Source organism: Myotis daubentonii, chromosome 5, assembly GCF_963259705.1.
Source record: "Myotis daubentonii chromosome 5, mMyoDau2.1, whole genome shotgun sequence".
Classification (NCBI taxonomy): Eukaryota; Metazoa; Chordata; class Mammalia; order Chiroptera; family Vespertilionidae; genus Myotis; species Myotis daubentonii.
The window spans coordinates 91,016,228-91,037,297 of NC_081844.1; the positions used below are offsets into that span (position 1 = coordinate 91,016,228).

Genomic DNA, 21,070 nt, shown 5'->3' on the forward strand with positions numbered 1-21,070 from the left:
TCCCTACAACAGCGGTTCTCAACCTGTGGGTCGAGACCCCTTTGGCGGTCGAACGACCCTTTCACAGGGGTCGCCTAAGACCATCCTGCATATCAGATATTTACATGACGATTCATAACAGTAGCAACATTACAGTGATGAAGTAGCAACGAAAATAATTTTACGGTTGGGTCACAACATGAGGAGCTGTATTTAAAGGGCCAGAAGGTTGAGAACCACTGCCCTACAATGTAAATCTGGCCATTTCCCACGCTCATCACCACCTGCCTCCAGAAAACTGAATTTCTGCCCCTGGTGGAGAGGAACACACTGCCATCGAGTCAGACTGGATTCCAGTCCCAGATCTGCACCTGACTTCTATGTGACCTTAGACAACCCCTTCCTACCTCTGGGCCTCAGTTTCCCCCTTCCATTGCAATGGAAGAACCTCAGAAGGCAGTTTGGGACTAGGTCTGGTCTCTAGCAGTTCCTGTCTGACTTTGCTCTCCTCATGCCTTCACCCCACACATGTGCCCTGCTTTGGGGCTGGTGCTGGGTTAAGTGATGCACTTTGTGAATTTTCACTCATGTGTCTTTCACAGTAGTTCTGGTATATACAGAAATTCAGGGTGCATTGAGATCTTTGCCAGAGAGTGAACAGCTCTGATTTCCTGCAGCCTTTTTGTATTCTGCACCCCCCACTAGCCCCCCCATACACACACAGAGAGAGTCAGTATCCAGCCATGGCAATTCCGATGAGGTCAGGCTCTGGCCCACCTCCAAATGATGAGGAGCTGTTCACCACTGCCCCCAACATTCCAATACAAGCTGTTATTCCTTCCACTTGCTGGCCCTAGCTTTCCCCTTGTGGCCACCAAAGGCAGAGACAACCCTTAGAGATTTCAGACAATTACCTCAGCTCCCCCTGCCTCAGACTACTCTTCTGGCTAAAGAGCCCTGGTTGCTCTGCCTCAATGCGTGTTGATGGGCTTTGATCATGAACTCTTGGCCCCACTTCCCTCAGCTGGGCTGACAGCAAGCTTCCTGGGATGTTGCACAGACAGAGCAGCTCCCAGAGTCTCTGGCTCACGTATAAACAACTCTGATCCTGGGAGTATAAGGGGTGGGTCCCATGCCAAGCTTTAACTTTCTTACTTGGTGATGAGGCCCAGGGTCACTCCAGCATTACCATCCCATGAAGAACTGTTCAGACTGCTGTACAAACTGCCATCAAGAGTCAACTGGATTCTTGTCCCATATCTGCACCTGACTCCTATGTGACCTTAGACAACCCCTTCCCACCACTGGGCCTTTTTCTCCTTCCATGCAGAAGGTTCAAATTCTGTGTCTGGACTCATCTAGTAGCTACTACATTGGAGAAAACAGATACTTATGTCCACTGCTTGCTTTTGATTGGGATAAATTAGATTCTGATCAGATGAGAGGCTGAAGGGCTTGGCTGTGGCTGATTACTGATTGAATTAGAGAATGGATGTTATGAGATACTGACTGAGCAGGAAGCACTGAATGGACTGGCTAGTTCTGGACTCTGAGGGATGACTGGTGGTGAATTTGGATTGGATTGAAGGCTGAGTGGACTGGTTTGTTGCTGGGATCTGATTGGATGAACAATTGGTTTAGCAGATCCATGCTGGGGAAGGATCCCCACTCCCTACACTTTCATACCAGTTCAGACTGTTTAAGCATGATGTAGCCTTCAAGCAGCAGACAGTTTCTCTTTCTCTCTCCCCCTCTCATACTTTCATACACACACACACACACACACACACACACACACACACTGGTGAGCAGAACATACTGGATAGTTACTTACATCTTTGAACTTCATCTTCACCATTGGAAAATGGGTGTGATAATGCCAGTTATGTCACCAGTCTGTTGTGAGGATCTAATGAGAGACAAATGAGACCGAGCCTTGTAGACTACAAAGTCCCAAGTAGGCAGGAAATAAATATGATAGAGTATTTATAAGCTTAAAGATGTCCATACTACCCACCTCATGCCAAAAGAAGTCCAGTGAGGGGAGCGTGCTGTCTAGAGAGGAATGACACAACTTCCTTTTGTGTTTCCATCTGTCAGTGGGAACTAACTTCCTGCTCAAGACATTCAAGGAAAAATTAGAAGGCGACCGTGGCAACAGGGCAGTGGAATTGGGGCTGAGAGAGTCTTTGCCTAAGCCCAACCTTAATAATAATGATAAAAAATGTTTTAATTTTAGAATAGATAATACATCCATTTGGTTCAAAAATCTAAACTTACATAAAAAGTAATACAGAAAGCCTTATTCCCACCCCTGTGCCTGTGTGCCTTGCCCCACTCACCCCATTTCCTAACGAACCACTTCGGTTAGTTTCACGTGAATCCCAGTATTTCTTTATGATGAATGACATCTAGTGAGCACTTTCTTTCTCCCAGGAAATCATCTAATACATGTAACACTCTTTACATTAGTTATCTCATTCAATTCTCACAACAGCCCCATGGGGTACTGCTGACATGAGACCCCCATTTCACAGAGGAGGAAACTGAAGTCCAGAGGTTTCCAGTTGCTTCTGCTGCTGAAGCAACTTGCCCAAGTTCATTCAGGAAGTATAGGGGTCTGTCTCCAAAGTGAGAGTTCGTGACCACTAGTCACCTGCCTCCCTGGTAAGTGCAGGGGCGGGCATGTGGGCTTTTTTTTCTTTTAAATAAATATATTTTTATTGATTTCAGAGAAAAAAGGAGAGGGAGAGCGAGAGAGAAACATCAAGGATAATGAGTGATTGGCTGCCTCCTGCACGCCCCCCACTGGGGATCGAGCCAGCAACCCAGGAATGTGCTCTTGACCTGATTCAAACCTGGGACCCTTCAGTCCGCAGGCTGGCGCTCTATCCACTGCGCCAAACCAGCTAGGGCCAGCGTGGGCTTTTTCAAGCATCTGGGCTGAGCATGGGGGCATCTATGTTTTATTGCAGGCACTACCTGACTTTAGTCGCTGGCTTTCCTGACGGTACAACGGACAAATCAAACTCGGCACCTTCCAAAACCCCGGCGTGGAGCACCCCAACACTAACGCTTGCCCCCACCCTCTCTGCTCTCTTCACAGGACCGCCGCGAGAGCCGGCCCACCTCCCCGCCCTGGACGCCAGGCGCGTCCCGGCCCCCCAGCAGCCTGGACGGCTGGGTGAGCCCACGGCCATGGGAGCCCGCCCGCGGGGGCAGCATGAGCAGCCCCCCGCCGCTGCCTCCGCCGCCACCCATGTCTCCTTCGTGGAGCGAGCGCTCGGTATCCCCACTACGACCTGAGACGGAGGTGCGGCCCCCTAGCCGCCAACTGCAGGCTCTGCTGGCCCGAAACATAATCAACGCGGCCCGGCGCAAGAGCGCCTCCCCGAGGCCGGCGGGCGCCGAGAGCCTGCGGCCCTTCTCCCCGCCCAGGGCACCGCTGCCACCGCCACCACCACCGCGCATGCGCTCGCCGCAGCCTGCCCGCCCCAGCCCAGCAGCCACCCCGGGGGCCACGTTCGCCCCAATCCCGCGGAGCCCGCTGCTGGCTGGGCCCTCGCCCTGCGCCAGCCCCCGCAGCCCGCCGCCCGCACCGTCCAGGCCCTTCCCCTATCGCCGCTCGCCCACGGACTCCGATGTGTCCCTCGACTCTGAGGACTCCGGGGCGAAGTCGCCCGGCATCCTGGGCTACAACATTTGTCCCCGCGGGTGGAATGGGAGCCTGAGGCTCAAGCGTGGCAGCCTCCCCACCGAGGCTTCCTGCACCACCTAAAGCGTCCCCCTTCCCATCCCCGGAAGGCCGAGCTGGAAGAGATCTTGGCAGAGATCAACCTTGGGATATCTCAGCACCACATCCCCAAAGGGTCTGGCCCGTTTGAACAGCCCCAGAGAAAAGGGGTTAATGGCCAGAGCTCTGGGCGTGGAGTAGTGATCCAAGCTGGGGTTCTAGCTCTAACGATATGACTCAGTCTGAGAAGGCTGAAAGGGGTCCTTGTGTGAACCTGGGAAAGACCCTTCCTCTGTCTGACCCTCAGCTTTTCCAATGAGGCTTTGGCCAAAGCAATCTCCAAAAGTCTAAATGCCCCCCCCCCCACACACACACATACAGCCCCCCCCCCCCCCCCCCCCCCCGCCCGCCCGCCTTGGAAGAGTTGATGCATTCCAGGGTTCCATACTCCCTCCCTTCCAGGCTCTCCTCTCTGGAGTCTGGCAAATGAGGGGTATGTTCAGAAGATCCTAGGCCTAAGTTCCCTGTCCAGGTCCTGGCTTGACCATCCTCCTTCCTGGCTCCAAGTCCCAGGCAGTAGCAGCTGTTTTCCATCCCTGCCCAGACAAGCTCTATTTTTACCACCGTGACCTTTAGTGAGGTCTCCCAGGCCAGCTCAAGGTGCCCCGCTCCTCTGGAGAGAAGAGGCAGGAAGATTCCTCCTCCTAGATCCCTCTTATACTTTTCTCCATCCCAGCTCAAACTGCCCAGGGCATCTTAACTGCAGCCCAAGAAGAGAGCTCTACCGCAATGATTTCCCCCAGGCCCAGGACTTGGGCCTCTAGGAATGCTATAGGTGCCTCCAACCTGTCTATCCCTTCTAGGCCCTTTCACAGCAGCCCTTTCAAAGCTGAGCCCTTTCAGAGTTGACATGGAGCTCTCTGCTAGCCTGTGGCTTTACCTGATGGCCCTGAGTTTGAGGTTGACCATATGGAAAGAGGGAAGCAAAGATTTCCTTGTTATAGGATGTACGCAAGCAGTGGCCAGATGCACAGAAGATATTCTAGTAGAAAATAGATTGGCTCAGATGACCTGAGGGCTCTTCCAGTCCTGAAATGCATTCCACAGTAAGGGAAGGGAAGGAGAGTAATGGTGGAGAATTGGATGGGCAAAATTCAGGGGCAGGTGAGCTAGAAGTTAGCCCAGAGCCAACCTATGTTTCTGGTTTCTTAGGAAGCACCCACTCTTCAGTTCCAGGCCCCAGCATCCATATCATGCCCCGATGAATGGGCACTATCTATCTCCTTCCCATTGCACTCTGGCCTAGCTAGTACCCAGTACCCAGTGACCTTGGGAAGCCTGGTAGCAGGCTTTAGCATGTCCTTTAAATCCTGGTGGCTCTGACTCCAATTCCCAGAGGGACATGGGGAGGAATTGGCTAAGTTCCCCAGTTTCCAGAGTTGGCTGTGATGCCCTCTAGAAGTTCAGAATATTTACTTTAGGATATTAAGTGCAGGGGTGCAGGTGGGGGTGGTGGTGTTAGAACTGGCTGAAGATCAGAGGGGTGAAGGTAAAAGGATATCAGGATGTTGCTAAAGATGAAGGATAGAGTGTGATTTTGGATTAGGGGTAGACTTACCCTAACCCAAACTCGCTTGTTAGACCTGGAACCCTTAAATGAAGCTAGGAGAAGCTGAGGATCAGGATGTGACTGGGGTGCTTTGGAATAAAGAAGTGATCCCAGAGGGTTCCTAGGGTATAAGGATTGGGAACACAGGCTCTGTTGGTGGGAAGATGAGGGGGTCAATGATGAGTGACCACATTTACCAAAGTCCTCACCTGCTTCAGGGTCCCTTGTAACACAGAAGCCAAGCTAAGGCCTGTTTCAAAGAAGAGACATTATTAGGCCACTGGCTGAGGCAGTGGCATAGAACATCTACTTCTACCTGCATTTACACAAAGAGCCAGCAGGAGGCAGCCTTGGAAAGCTGCAGTTCTGTCTGGCTATTCCCTTGCTTCACTGCCTTCTCCCTATCTTCTCCTCTAACCCACTAGAGATTGCCTGTGTCCTGTCTCTTGTCTCCTATAGAATTCAGCTCTGGCCCTAAATAAATGCTTCCTGAATCCTTTTGCCTCCTAGGTCATTTTCGACTGTGTCTAAAGCCCTTCCTTTCTCCCCAACCATGGGACAGTCCATGGGACTTAGGGTGGATGAGAATGTTTGATACACATGGGATGGGAGCTTGAGAAGTAGCAACCATGAGGAGAGATAGGGAACAACATAAAAACTCCAGGCCATAAGAGATGTCACTGAGTTGAAGTCCTGGCTCTATCATCTACTAGCTAGGTGACCCAGGGTAAACCCACTCCTTTTCTCTTTAGGCCTCAGCTTCCCTATCTGTGTAATGAGTGAGCTGGGCTAGCTGATGTCTCAGGGTGGTATGGCCCAGGCCCTGACCACAAGGCACTGTCACTGGAGTGTGCAGGGCCAAGCTGGGCAGGGCTCAGTGCTCTGGGCTGCTTCCTCAGAAGCAGGTCAGAGCTCCAGGCAAGAGCAGGAGGTAATGTTCAAGTCCAGAGTATCCTAGTGAGAGCAGGACAAACCATTAGGAGTGCTCCTCTCCTGATGGGGGCATCCTTTGCCCGAAGAAGGGAGCTGTGGCCCCACTCCCAGGTGAGGCCATGCTTGCCCTAGGAACATTCTTCACCTTCCTATCTGGATGCTCAGGCCCTGCAGAGGCTGAGCAGAGGAACCCAAGTGGAAGGAAGCCGCGCCCAGGCCATCCACAGCAAAGTCCAGGCTCTTCCTAAGAAGGTTGTCAGAAATACGTCCTTAGACAGTGTCTGTCACCAGACCCTGTGCAACCTTGCTGCTCCCACCCTTCCATGGGAGTAGTTGGTATGCCTCTCCCCCAATCTTTATTTTTAGCTGGAATGCAGTATCCCCCCTGCCCAATCTGCTCCTCCTATTACCTTCCTTAGTCACCTAAGCCAGACACCGGAGTGGTCCTCTCCTCACCTCCCACATTCAATCTCTCACAAGGACCTAGTGATTCACCAAATACCCCTCAAATCCCTCTCCTCCTATGGATGCCTTCTGTCACTGCCCATTAAGCCACCCATCCCTCCCCTAACCATAGTGAAGGCCTGCCTCCAGTATGACCCCTTCCCTGCCCCCCCGCCCCATTTTCCATATGGCAGCCAGAGACATCTTTGGAAAAATGCCAATCTGACCACTCCATCCCACCACTTTAAACTCTTCACGGCTCTTTATAAAGCACACTTGCCTGTTGAAAAGCTTGCTGTGATCTGGCCCCTGCCCACCTGTCTGGCCTCATCTCTCAGCACTGCCCCACCCCCCAGTTCTGGCTTTACTTGCGGACCTCCTACCATCTTTATACATGACCCGGCCTCTGCCTGCAATTCCTGTGCCCTCTCTCTGCCCAGTGAACTCCCACTCAGCCTTCAAGGCCCAGCTCAAATGTCTCTTCCTCTGGGAAGCCTTCCCCACCCCCAGGCTGAGCTGATGGCACCCTCCCCTGGGTCCTCCCAGAGCATTTCCCATGATGCGTCTCAAGGGCTTATTTACGGGCCTGACTTGGGCCTGGCTGAGCTCCTTGAGCACGGAGTCCTGCCTTAGTTATTTACAGTCCATAGAGGCTCAGAGAATGTGAGAAGGTGGAGGGAGAGAAGAAGGAGGAGGCAGAAAGAAGAAGAGAAGGCAGGAAAGAAAGAATAAGTCAAAGATACTGAAGGACAATTCATCCATCTACCTATCCATCCATCCATCCATGCATCCATCCATCCATCCATCCAACAAATATCTATGGTAATCCTATCAGGCTCCATTCTAGGCACTAAGGATACAATTAGCAAGCTCAAGTGACCGGAGACTGGCTCTCAGCATTTCCAGGTGACTTTGGTGTGTGCATATGAACGTTTGTGTGTTCGTGTGTGCAAAGCCTTCTGTCGGCAAGGGCCTGCTGCTGGGGCACCTGTCTTCCCTGGGGCCTGGTGCTTTTAGCATCTGTCCCTGGATCCTGTTGCAGCCCGAAATAAGGCTGTGAGCCACAACAAGGCAGGAACAATTCTCGTCAGCTGAAGCCAGAGCTGGCTGCAGGGCACACTCAGCTCTCTGCCTGCCCGACGGCTGCACGGACACTGACCACCCAACTCTCAGCTCCCCAACAGAGGTGTTAATCTTGAGGGTCTGATATTCTCTCTGCCCACGGTGGTCCCAGCGCTCAGGTACCAGGATCCTAGGGGAATTTGAGGAGCTGTGGGGAGTGGGTGGAGGAGATGAGCCAATTCCCAGAGCCCCTTCCTGTCCAAGAAGGGGAAGGGACTGCAGAGTCTGGGGAGAGTGGGGCCTCGTCGAAGCCTGCATCCTGAGTTGGGAAGGGAGGGATTCTAAGCCTAGGTTACTCTAGGTTAAATGGGGAAGGGGTGGCTAGGATTCATGGTGGGGGTTAGCTAATGGCTCTGCTCAAGATTCCAAGATTTTTAGGGAGTAGAGGGAAGTAGGGTGCCTGTCTGGAAAATGAGGGGCCCTTCCCAATGTCTGTGAATTTCTGAAAAGGGGGTGATGATTGAGAAACAGGTCTGCGGACTGTGGCGTCCTCAGGGGTCACAGCCGGAGCTCAATCATCTCATGACCCTCACCCAAATGCGTGCAGACGTGCTCATGTTTGCATCATTTTAGGGGGCTCATGGATGCTTTTGAAGCCCATCCATGGATCCCCATGATCTAGCCCAACCCTTTATGTTACAGAGGGGGAAACTGAGTCACAGAGCTGGAGAGCAACTTGCTCAGTTATAGAGGAAGTCAGAGACACCAATAAGCTGCCAAGCCACCCAGCTCAGTGCCCACTGACCTAGGCTGGGAGTGAGTGTGGGGGTACAGATGGTAGGAAGGAATATAGGAAAATCTGGAAAAAAGCAGAGGTGTGTGACAGGGGTGTGTAATCTGTTGGGGGTTCAAAGGATCTGCCTCCTCTTTTGGGGGGCAAGTTTGGGGATTTGGACTGGGGGCCTGCAGGGGTTTGGGGGAGGTTCTGAACCTCATTTTATTTGCAAATTTCCTAGAAAGTGTCATGAGATACAAATGAGGGGGATGGAGGAGGAGAAAGAGAAGGGTGAGAAAGAAGAGAGCACCATGGGGTACTAGACTTATTGGGGTGATCACTTCGTAAGTTATATAACTATCTAATCACTATGCCATACACCTAAAACTTATATAATTTTGTGTGTCAACTGTAATGTTAAAATAAAAACATTATTAAAATAAAAGGGAGCATCATGAAAGTCAGTTCTGGGGTGAGGGTATAGGAGGGGATGATGGTTTTCTCAGCTTCCTTGGACCAGCCTGGGACCTCAAGTCTTAGGGCCAAGTACTAGGGAAAGTAACGGAGGGCCAGCCTTGCAGACCCCGGTGTCACCCATGCCTATCCACCTATACCCCTTCTCCCCCTGATGTAAACCTCCAACTTCTTTCAGCCACTGATCAGAGCTCACCTACATCAGTGGATGAAAATAGTTTGAGACCCCCACCTCCCACCCGTAATGTCCCAGAGTTTACCCCCTAAAGAGAGAGTGCTCCTCCAGCTGCATGGAAGCACTGAGCATCTCCCTCACTCTCCCTGGACTCAGCCTCCTCCTCTGTATGTAGAGACCCCAAAGGTCCACCCAGCTCAGACAGCCCTTGCTTGAGACCTTGGGGTGGGCTGGAGTTGAGTGGGCCAGGGACTTGAAGGAGGCCTGGGAGGGCAATGGAGGCGGCCTGGCCCATGTGTGGATCATCTCATCTACAGGATGATCCCCAAGGAGCAGAAGGAGCCAGTGATGGCTGCCGTGGGGGACCAAGCTGGACCAGGTAAGGTGGACCCAGCCTGTGTGCATTCCGCAGACCCCATCCTTTTTTGGTCCCAGATCGCAGTCACTCAGGTCTGCTGGCCCCAGGCCTACGAAAATAGGTGTGAGTTCCAGGCCAGCCCCAAGGGAGTGCCTGTGGAATCTGCCACCTGGGCTAGAAGCTCCCCAAAGCATTGGGAAGGGCGTTGCCCTGCTGTCCTCACATCCAGAAGCTGCAGTTGTGTGCCCTAGACCAAGCCTGGCCCCAGCTAAGTCCTTGCCTCAGTCTCAAATGGAACTCGGCGGGCTCTGATCCCAGATCCAGCCTTAACTGCAGCCCCAAGCTCCCCACACGCTTGTCCTTGCTTGCTGAAACTGCGTCTCACTGAGTCCCCATGGCAAGAGACAGGGGTTGGGGGGAAAGTGGGCAGGTGGCAAGAACAGGCTACCCAGTTGGACTCAAACCATTTCACTTAAAAACCGACTCATGCTAATGCTTAAATCATCTAAAATACACGTTTATCAACTTTACAAGACCTCTCAGAACTCTTGGCATAAGTTTGGAATCTATTTACTTGGCCTACTTTAGAGCATTTCAAAAATTTAAAAAAAGAAAATTCAACTAAGTCAGGCCTCTCAAACTTTCATGTCAATCACAGTGACATGGTGTTGGTTAAAATGCAAATTGCCAGCATCCACCCCAAGGGTTCTGACTCAGTGGACCTGGGGAGGGGGCCATGCATTGCCTTTTAGACCAGCACCTGGGTTATTACGACACAGATGGACAGTGAGCCGAGCTCTGATAAACCCTAGCCTAAGACCACTGCTAGGTTTTGCCTAAGAAGTACTTAAGCATATGTGAGTCATCCTCTTAACCTGTTTTATGTGTTCTTGCCTCCTTTTGTGTGAGTCAAGTTTTTTCTTTTATTCCATGATTTCATGTGCTGAAACACACAAACTTTGTGAAGTGTTGGTTGGCGCTCTAAGCAGAAGAATAGGGCCATGCATTCTCTCTTCTAAGCAATTAATTTGATCCCAAAATATTGGCACATATCATTTATGCCAGACTGGAAATATGTAAAATGTTGACTATTGCTAGGTTATTACTTAAAGACAATTTTGAAACTAAAGAAAAATATAAAGTAAAAAAACAAAAACAAAACTACCTCATGGTTTTGCTACCAAAAGACACCCATTGCAGAGTAAGAATAATGAAAATACCATTACTGTGTGCTTACCATGTGTCAGATACTGTGCTAAGAGTTTTGATGCTTTATGTTACATAACCTCCACAACAACTCTGTCAATTAGACATTATTATCACCATTTAGCAGATGAGAAACTGAGGCCCAGAGGAGCTAGGTGGTCACACATCCTAGTAGGTGATATAATCGCGATTTCACTCCAGATCTGCTTCTTTACTATATGGTTATACAAATAACACATCTATACATGTAAAAGCCTAAGTGACCGGCCGACTGGCTGACCAGCCGACTGGCTGGTAGCTATGACACACACTGACTACCAGGGGGCAGATGCTCAACGCAGGAGCTGCTGAGTTGAGGTGACTTGGCAGCTGTGGTTCTCAGGTGATGCACCGGAACCAGAGAGGAGGCAGCCCGATTCTGGGCTGTGTCACCCGAGAACCACCTCTCGCAATCTGGGACCCCTTGGGGGATGTCAGGGAGCCAGTTTTGGCCTGATCCCCGCAGGCCAGGCTGAGGGATCCCACTGGTGCATACAACCATGCACCAGGCCTCTAGTCATTTTAGAAAATATTCAGATAAAACAGACATGAAGGACTTTGAAAGTGAAAGTTCCTTCTAGTAGAACCATCTGGAGATAGCCAATGTTCTAATATTTGTGTCAATCCTTTTTCTGTTCATATATAAACATGTTTATATAAGTGCAAATACACATGTGTGGGCTAAAGACTGTGTTCTTCAACTTAAATTTCTTTTCACTTAGCAGCATACCACAGACTCCTTTCCATCCTCACCACCTCCCCCTGCTTCCCTAGCATGTCATATGTTATATATATTTATGCTCATACAAACCTTCAAATGGTGTCATGAAGGCTCGTCTCAGGGTGGAACCCTTAGGAGCAGAGCCTGAGGATTCTTGAGCAAGTGACTTATTGAGGTTGCACTCTCAGGAGAAGGGAAGTGAAGTAGGACAGGGCAGAGGAAATTGCTGAGCAAGGATGTGGGCTCAGCTGTAGCCCAGATTGTCTGACCCTGGGGGTGCCACAGAATTCATCCCATCTTCAGCAAGGACCATGACCCCTTCTGTTCACCTGGGCAGTTCTCTGCAGAAGGTGGCAGTTGTGGGCTGTCAACCACTGATAAAGGGCACCTTGGCAGCATCCACCACAGACTGATCCCAGGTTTTGTAATTTGAAACCTCACTGTAATAAACATTCTTGTACTTATATCTTTGGGCATGTTTATTCCATTTTTCTCCCCAAGAATGAAAGTCAGAATTGCTTAGTCAAATAGCTTTTGGTCTGTAGCTTTTTTTCTTTTTTAAAAAAATATTAAGCTCTGTTCGTCTGGATAATATTTGAGAATATAATGCCAGGAGACTTTTTGTTATGTATTTGTTTTTTATGTTTTTGTTTCTTTCTCTTTTTTTTGTATTTTTAAGTGTGCAATACATTTTCTTATTTTTTAAAAAAAATAACAGTGCAAAACAATTACAATTTCTAGCCCTCCTTCTTCCTATGTCCCATAAGTCATCACTGCTAATATTAGGCATGTTCCTTGCAGATTTTTCAATGCATGTATGAACATATATTTATTTTTTTAAATATACAAGTGGGACCTTAGAATATAAATTCTTCTGAAATGTGCTTTTTCCCCTTCTAACCTACAGCGGATTTCTTTATGCCCTAACATGTAGAAGGTGCTCTCTCTATATCTGCTGAAAGAATGAAAACAACATCAACCTCCTTTTTAAAAAGGCTCTGTAGGAGTCCTTTGAGGGAATGAGTCACAGCCCCTGACTGGACTCAGTGCTGCCTGGTGACCACGTCCATCTCCCCGGCCTGTTCACCCACCCATGCTACTCTCAGACAACTTTGGCAACCTCTCTCCTCAACCCTCCAGTGCCTCCTCCCCCATCTTCATTCTCAGTTAATGACCTTCTTATTTCACTGAGAAAAGTGAAGTCACCAGAAAAGAACATCTGCAAGCTGCCCCCTCACAGCTGTTCATTGCTTGGCCTTATGTCCACGTTCTCAGTTTTCCTTCCTGATGTGATAGATGAACTCTCCTTGCCAGTCTGAAGCCAACCCTTCTAGTTGGGCACTGGATGCCCTCCCTCCCTCTCTCTTACTCAAGGACAGATATTCCTTCAGTAATTCTCCACTCTCTCATTGCACTGTCAAATTTTCCCATCAGCTAACAAACATGCTATTATTTCTCCCTCTTTAGAAACAAACAAATAAACAAGCAACCCCTCCTGATTGCACAGCTGCCTTCACCATGGTCTAGAGCAGTGGTCGCTAACCGGTGGTCCGTGAGGTCGGAAAGGTTGGCGACCGCTGGTCTAGAGCACAGCTCCTCAAAGCAGTTGTCTCTATTTTCTTCCCCTTCCTTCTTCTAACATTTTACCAAGCCAATTTCCAAACACACATAAAAGGAGAGTGCAAATCCCTATGGCCCTCCTTTCATTCCTGGAATCCAAAGCAAATCCCAAAGAGTATGTCATCTCATGCTCTAAATACTTCCGAATGCATAAAAATTATAAAAATGATTTCCTTACACACCACAAAGTTATCAGCACACAAAACAAAATTAGCAATACTGTCTAATAGCCAGTCTTAGGCAACTTTCTCTAATCTTCTACTTTGTTATAATGAGGATTCAAATAAGGGCCATGGTTTCTATTTGGTTGCTATGTCCCTTAAATCTCCTTTCATCTAAAACAACCCCCACTTATTTTTCCCATGTCACTCACTCTTTTGAAGAAACCAGGCCAGTTGCCCTGTAGAATGTTCCACGTCCTAGATTTGGCTCATTGCTTCCTCGTGGTGTGGCCCAACGGTTCCTCTGTCCATTTTCTCTTGAACCCTCTCCAATAAGGCTTTGACACCCAATACTTGCCAGCAACTGCTTCTGTGAAGATCACCAATAGTAATGGCACATTATTAAATATCATCGTCAATTTAGCCCTCATCTTACTTGACTCATCAGCAGCATCTGACTCTGTTGATCAGCCCATCTTCCTTGAAATGCTTTAATCATTTGGTTTCCAGGACACCATGCTCTAGATTTCCTCCTGTTTCACTGGGTGCTCCTCCCGGGCTCCAGGGCTGTGTCATTCCTCCGTCTAAATGTTGGAGCCCCAGGCTATAAACTGGCTATTGTCTCAACTATAAGAGGAGAAATGAGTGTGATGTTCTTCATTGAAAACATCACACTTACTTCTCTTCTTTTGCTCTAATCTTTATCTCAGGTCAGTTACCTCCCATGAACTCGTCTCTCTCCACATGGATACATACAAGTCTCTTAAACCTTATATGCCCAATTTTGAAGAAATTAGGGGACCTTAAATATGGAATAAGCATTATATAGAACAGAAATTTGCTCACTTGGAAAGGTGGAGATCTTAAACTGAATTCCCAACTCTCCCCACAGTTTCTCCTCCTCCAGACCTTCCACATCTCAGGGAGTGGCCGCTCCAACCTTCCAGTGACTCAGGCCAGAAAGCCTGCGGCCGCCCTCCACTCTACCCTCTCTCTTCCGTATCCCTTACCCAGGGCTTACCTTTAAAGATATCGAGGACCTGGCCATTTCTCACTACCTCCACCGCTGTGGGCAAAGAGCTGCACAGGAAATCCATGGAATAAGTAAATACAAATGGCCAAAGGACATCTGAAAGGATGCTCATTTCACTGTTAGACACATGCAAACTAAACTCTGAGGTGTCATCTCTGCCCACCAGGTGGACAGAGTCCACTGAATGATGGCACTCAGTGTTGGCAAGTGTGGGGAGAAGCCGGCATTCTCATACACCACGGACAGTGCCATGAGGAGATCTCCTTAGAAGTGTCTCTGAGTGGCCTGGCCTCTCCCCGCAGTCCCTTTGCTGGACCTGGGCAAGAAGCTGAGCACGCCCCAGGACTTAATGATGGAGGAGCTATCGCTACGCAACAACCGAGGATCCCTCCTCTTCCAGAAGAGACAGCGCCGTGTGCAGAAATTCACCTTTGAGCTTGCTGCCAGCCAGCGGGAGGTAAGACCCCATTGTGCTCATAGGGAAACTGAGGCCCAGAGAGGCCAGTGGTTTGCCTAAAACCAAAGAGCCAGGTGAGGACCTCTGGCACCTGGGCAGTCCCTCAAGCTCCAGCTAGAGACGGCTGTGACATTCCCATCTGACTGACCCCCTGGCCTTGCTGTGTGAGCCTAGAAGTTTTGTCTTCAATGCACATCTCTCTCCCAAGACAAAATATAACATGGAGTGGGCAGGGGGAGCTCAGAGTGAAGGGGCTCCAGCTCCTACCGATAGTGCTGAAAAATAGTCATGTGTGCTGGGCTGAATTTGCAGCAAGCTAAATTTAGATTCGACCTGATCTAAGATGGAAAACACAGAATGCCCCTTTCTCTGCTTCCCACTGGAAGAAGGACAAGACCGCAGACCAGTCAGCTGGTAGAGAAAGGAGGCAAGGATGCTTATCCTCAGGCTTCAAAAAGGCAGCAGGCAGTTTCGGCCACCCTAATGAACGCAGGGGCATCTCATCCGTACTCCACCCAATTTCTGGATGAGACAGGAGGCAACTGAGTTTTATGGCAGCATAATGAAGATAACAAACACTTACCTTTGCTATGTATCTAAGACCCAGGTAGCTAAGAGCTTAAATGTTATCAGCTCATTTTTCACTCAAGAAGTGAGGTTATCATCACCTCCATTTCACAGAGAGGGAAACTGAGGTTCAGGGAGGTTATTTGCCCAGGGTTAATATTATAGTAGCAACTATATACAAAGTATCTCTCTGTCCTAGGCACTGGGTTTAGGGCACTGCACAATTCACTCATAATCCCTCCCTCCCCCCCCCACCCCGAAACATCTCCAGGAGGTAGGTGCTAGGATTATGTGCCCCTCTTTTTTGTGGAGGGTGATCCCTGGCCCCTTGCCCACCCCTCACTCCCACTCCCAGACGGGTGGCTGGAAGAGCACCTAGGGGACAGTGACTTGGAACAGGAAAACCAGGGACAGTGAGTGTGGAGGGAGATCCCACAAGAGGGGACGCTGGGTGATGGGGTCTGCAATATCAAGACTATCCATTGCCCAGGTTGCCAACAGCCTGGAGTTGCAGAACTGCCACTCAGAGCTCCACATCTTCCCAGCCGGGGACCCTGAGGATGCCCAGCCTGAAGCTTCCCGGGCGAAGCGCGCCCCTAGCCCCAGCGCCCTGGCCCCAGGTGAGTGGCCCCCCCAATCTGGACCAAAGAGGAAGGGCAGGGTTATGGGCAGGAATCAGAGTGTGGGCACGCTGCTCCACAGTGGGGCAGGAAGAGAGCCCAGAGTGTCTAGCCCACCCCCTTCCCTATCCAAACACACCCCCCTCCATGGGCCTAACCCAAGAGGAGCAGCAACGCACCCCAGATCATAAGCTGAACCTCAACTGGTAATTCCCCTACTCCAATCCTCCTTGTTCCCAGGGATGGGGAAGGTGACCTTTTGAGGGAACAACTTTTGGCATCACCCTCCCTGCCACACCCCATATACACTCCCCTTTCCCACCTTTGGTCTTCCCTCCCCCAACCCCTTTCTGAGGTGGATATGGATGTGGGGGCCCAGGGAGAAAGGAACCCACATGCCCTGCTCACCTCCAGGCTATGCCGAGCCACTCAAGAGCATCCCGCCAGAGAAGTTCAACCACACGGTCATCCCCAAGGGCTACCACTGCCCGTGGCAGGAGTTTGTCAGCTACCGGGACTACCAGAGCAATGGCCGAAGTCACACCCCCAGCCCTGCACAGTATCGAAATTTCAACAAGTAAGGCAGGGTGGGCAGCTTGGGGGAGAGCGGGAGGGTGCACAGGTGCCAATCATAACCACAGCCGTAGCTGAATTTCCTGAGCACTTTCTACATGCCAGGCTGTATCTGAACACATCATAAACATTTATTGAGCTCTTGGCCTCAGCACATAGTAGGTCCTCAATAAATGTACAGGGACTGTGCCACACATCTCATTGGATCCTCCCCACAACAGGGTGAGGCTGGTGCTAGTTTTCCCAATTCTGCCTGTGAAGAGACCTGTTCAGAAATATCAGCAACCTGCCCAAAGTCCCAAAACAAGAACGCGCAGGGCAGGGCTGGGGTCCAAGTCTGGGCTGTCTGACTCCAGAGCTTAGTTTCTTGTTGTCCATCACTACTGTGTGCCCCCTCTTTGATGCTCATAGAGGTATGCGTCCTTCCTGGGTGGGACCCCCAGATCTCACCCGTCCTGGATAGCGCAGCCTGTTCCTCATTTTCATCAATGCCTAGGAAGTGGCTTTGAGGCTGCACCAAAGCAGGGAGTAGCAGTGAGACAAATACTGGAGATGAGGGTCACAGAGGAGTGGTTTATACTGTTTATAGCATGGGGCCTCAACGTGGGCTTAAATGCAGATTCCTTACCTGGCTGTGTGACCGTGGGAAAGTGACTTAACCTCTCTGCGCCTCCATTTCCCTATCTGTAAAATGAGACTATTATTGTACCTACTTCATAAGATTGTTGTGAGGATCACATAAGAAGCCATAGCCAAAGTTTCTGGCAAGCAATAAGCTCTCAATAAACAAGAGCTGCTATTATTATCATTATTATTTACAGGTTGAAATGATAGTTGGAAAAGCTAATGGGGAATAAAAGGATATATTTAACATTCTGCCCTGAGGGCTCAGAAACAAATCATAGGGATCAAGACAGGAGCTTGGCACTGGAGGAAGACCTTGGGCTGGGGATAGATTTCAATTGCAATTGGCTTCCTCAGACTGATGCTATTTCTGAAAAATGCTCCTCTGGCGTGGACCACAGTAAGTGTGAAAGTGGAGGGTCCGTGGAGAGGAGGCCACAGTCCAGCTCTTCTGGCATCTGCTCAGACCACACGGGGAGACTATGTCTGTCTCACAAAAATTGATGGGTGGCGCCAGGGCCTGGAGACCAGGCCCCCTGAGGAAGAGCTGAAGGAACTGGGGGTGATGAGCTTTGAGAGGAGACTGCTGAGGCGGCATGTGACTGCCCTCAAAGTCAGGGAGGGCCTTGATGGAAAGAATTAAACCCAACGGGTGTTGTGTGAGCCAGGAGCCATTGGCAGATGTTCTGGGGTCTCTCGCCAGCCAGGCCTGTGCTCTCTCACCTCCTGGGGCCATCAGACCCTGCCTGCCCAGCTATTTAAAACCCTTAGCAGACATTCAGTCCTGACAGCCAGCTTCCAGGCTGGCCAGCTCAGGTTGCAGCCCCATCCATCTAAACCTCAGGTATGACAGACAGGCACATTCTCACCAGCAGAAGGGTCTTAGGGAGCCCTGAACCTAGATCCTTCTGGGGCAGAAGGGCCAACTGAGGCAGACTGAGGAGGAACAGCAGTGTTGGTGGCCAAGCTGTGCTCAGGAGCCAGGTCTCTGGGCTCCTAGTCAAGGGTCCAATTGTGAGGCTTGCATTGGCTTGGAAACATCCCAGCCTGTCCCTAGGGGGCCTGGCGGTTGCTGCCACAGCTGGGGTAGTCCAAGCAGAAACCCTGTCTCGGCTGGAACCCAGGCCCTGGCCCAAGTTTTGCCTTTCCACCCCAGGGGCAAGCACTCTCCTCTTCCCATTGGGCCCAGCTTGTGGAGAAAACAGCACATGATCAATGCTTTTTATTTCTCTTAAAATTAAAGAATAGTTTTAAAGTCACATACTTACATTCTCCTAAAAACAAACTAACTATGCAACTACAAAAGAAGGGTTCCTTTGTCCTCAATCCCAGTTTCCTTTCCAAAGGTAACACTGTTGTCAGGTTGGTGTGTAAGTTTTCAGAACATTTTCTAAGAGCAGCCACATACCTATAGGGGATATAGCATTGTTTTGTGTGTATACATGTGTTTTAATACTTTGCATCTTTTTGTAACTTGCTTGCTTTTTTCACTCAACATGACGCTTTTAAAATCTACCCTACTTTATATTGATCTTTTCATTCCTTTTGAGCTATTGTATAATATTCCATCATGTGACTACACTACTTCTGTTGTGTCCGTTCCTCTGCCAATGGACCTGGGTTGTTTCTGGCTTGTCACTAACCCCTGCTCGTATCTGCTTCCTTGTGCGTACGTGCATGCGCTTCCCGAAGCCATATGCTTACAGGTAGAGTTGCTGGATGGCAGAATTTGCATATTTTCAGGTTAAAATGATCCTGCTAAACTATCCTCCAAGGGAGCGGCACCAGTGTGCCCTCCAAGCAGTAGTAAATGAGTGAAGCTCTGCCCCGTTATCCAATCATTTCTTCTTGCCAGTCTTATGGTTAGAAACGCAGGGCTGTTATAATCTGCACTTCCCTGATTCTCAATGCTCTTTCTTGTCCCCCCCTTTTACTTCAGCTTGTGGCATGTTTCTCTGAGGGGAGACGAAAAGACAAAGGAAACCCTGTTCCAACTCTGCTGCCTTCTAGAGCTTGCTTATGGGGAACCTAGAGTTCTGCTCAGGACAAGCCAATCCCAACTCTGAAAACTTGGCTCCAATTTCTAAGCAACAAGCCATCCCAACTAGGGGCAGAGCTAGAGAAACCTGTTCAAGGTAGTGCAAAACCTTGCTGTACAGAAGGGAAAACTGAGTCCTAGAGAGAGGCAGAGAGAGGCCCCACATAGACCCGCATGTCAGTGTGCTGCCATCTTGTTCCTTCCCAGCCCACCTCTCCTGCTGCTCTTCTTCCCCTAGGACCCCCGTGCCGTTTGGAGGACCCCTGGTGGGGGAGACCACGTCCAGGACAGGCACCCCCTTCCTCCCAGAGCTCACCAGTGGCTTGGAACTCCTCCGCCTCAGACCCAATTTCAACAGAGTGGCCCAGGGCTGGGTCCGCAACCTCCCAGAGTCTGAGGACCTGTAGCCCCAGCCTTCAGTCCCCGGTCTCAGAGTTTGGGGAACACCAGGAGCCGAGATTTGTGGACTGCACTTCACAGTTTACAAAGGGCCTTCACACACAAAACCTATTGCAAATGGCCTCAAAGGTCACGAAGTTCGGTAGTTCACAGATAATGGGGTTTAGAAAGTTTTTCCTTTTACTGAGATGCAGTTGTCTTTATTCATGCTCTAACATTTACTAAGCACCTACTATGTGCTAGACATTGTGACAGCTCCATGCAGAGGAGTCTGGTCCCTGACCTAGAGTAGGAAAAGATAGTAGGGAAGACAGAATTGTAAAGCAGTAAATTATCTTAATTTTTCCTAAAGCACCTGCAAAACAAAATGTAGTGAGGCAGCGGAGGGCATCTCGAACCCTGGGTGCGTGTGGGTGGGGGAGGGGGGTCAATTCCAGGAGATCTGAACAGGACTTCACAGGAAGAGGAAGAGTCGATGAAGGGAGAGGGTGTGACTCCAGGGGAGGCGCTCTTGGCCAGTGGACCAGGGTAAGCTGGAAAGGTAGAGACCTGCCACAGGGCAGGGTGTTCCGGAGCAGGGAGAGGGCTGTGTTTAAGCAGTAGGTGACTCCTTGGAACAGTGGTCGCCAACCGGTGGTCTGCGAGGTCCAAAAGGTTGGTGACTGCTGGTTTAAGGAAACCTTTGGAACAGTGTCGCCAACCGATGGTCCGTGGACCACTGGTGGTCCGTGAGGTCTGAAAGGTTGGTGACCGCTGCCTTAGAAGGCCAGGTTGGGGTAAGCTGTAGTAAGAAAATGGGGAAGGTTCTTAAGCTGGGGAGTCTGGGGTCTCAGTGGTTGCTATGTGGGCACAGATTGGAGTCAGGAAGCCTTCCAGGAGCAAGGCCTGAACTAGGGAGGTGGCCACGGGGATGGGAAGAAGGGACACCTCCCTGGGCACCTTGCAGGACAGGTGCAAAGTGGAGTACCTGTCAAGACTCCTTCCCACTTCCTTCTGCTCACCACTCTGAGCAGGCCTTGGGTAGATCTTGCCTAGTTTCCTATAGGAGTCATTCAGGGCTCTACTCTGGCTCACTAGAAAGAGGAGAGAAAGGAATGCCTTAATTCAAGTGGTAATGAGTATGTGGTGATGATGATGGCAGCTTTTTATTGGATGCCTCAGTGCTTCAGCTGCTAGGAGGTTCTCTATACATCTAATTTCTAAAATTCAGTACAACCCTAAAAAAAAAAAGTATTGTCCCATTTTACAGATGTGACTATCCAGGCTCAAAAGGAGAAAAGGGCTTGTCCAGGGACAGAGCCAAAATAGATACTGTCCTATTCCAGTGAATGTCTTTTTGTACTGGGTGGCCAACCCATTGCCTGCTCACTCTGGAATCACCTCTTAATAGTGCCCTGCCTTAGAGTTTAGAGGTTAAGAGTGCAGGCTGGGAAGTCAGACTGAATGGGATGGTTCTAATTGCCACTTCCA

General features: G+C 50.0%; 2 protein-coding genes across 6 annotated transcripts in view; both read left to right on the forward strand.

The window, feature by feature from the left end:
* The window catches only part of SYNPO (synaptopodin), a 68,876-nt gene extending 63,059 nt beyond the window's left edge, over positions 1–5,817 (forward strand). For all 4 annotated transcript variants that reach the window (XM_059698950.1, XM_059698953.1, XM_059698952.1 and 1 more), the window contains one exon: positions 3,086–5,817. In XM_059698950.1, coding sequence (XP_059554933.1) covers positions 3,086–3,757 — 672 coding nt within the window. In that variant the 3' untranslated portion in view covers positions 3,758–5,817. The remainder of the gene's footprint in view (positions 1–3,085) is intronic.
* Positions 5,818–5,955: 138 nt separating this feature from the next.
* On the forward strand, positions 5,956–19,998 carry MYOZ3 (myozenin 3). 2 transcript variants are annotated; one of them, XM_059698961.1, is made up of 6 exons: positions 5,956–7,939; positions 9,502–9,563; positions 14,625–14,779; positions 15,837–15,966; positions 16,381–16,543; positions 19,440–19,998. In XM_059698961.1, exons 2-6 carry the CDS (start codon positions 9,503–9,505, stop codon positions 19,606–19,608), a joined length of 678 nt encoding a protein of 225 aa, XP_059554944.1. In that variant the 5' UTR covers positions 5,956–7,939; position 9,502; the 3' UTR covers positions 19,609–19,998. The 2 variants fall into 2 exon arrangements, with proteins under 2 accessions (XP_059554944.1, XP_059554945.1); XM_059698962.1 differs by having other exon boundaries at positions 5,956–7,604.
* The last annotated feature ends 1,072 nt before the right edge of the window (positions 19,999–21,070 follow it).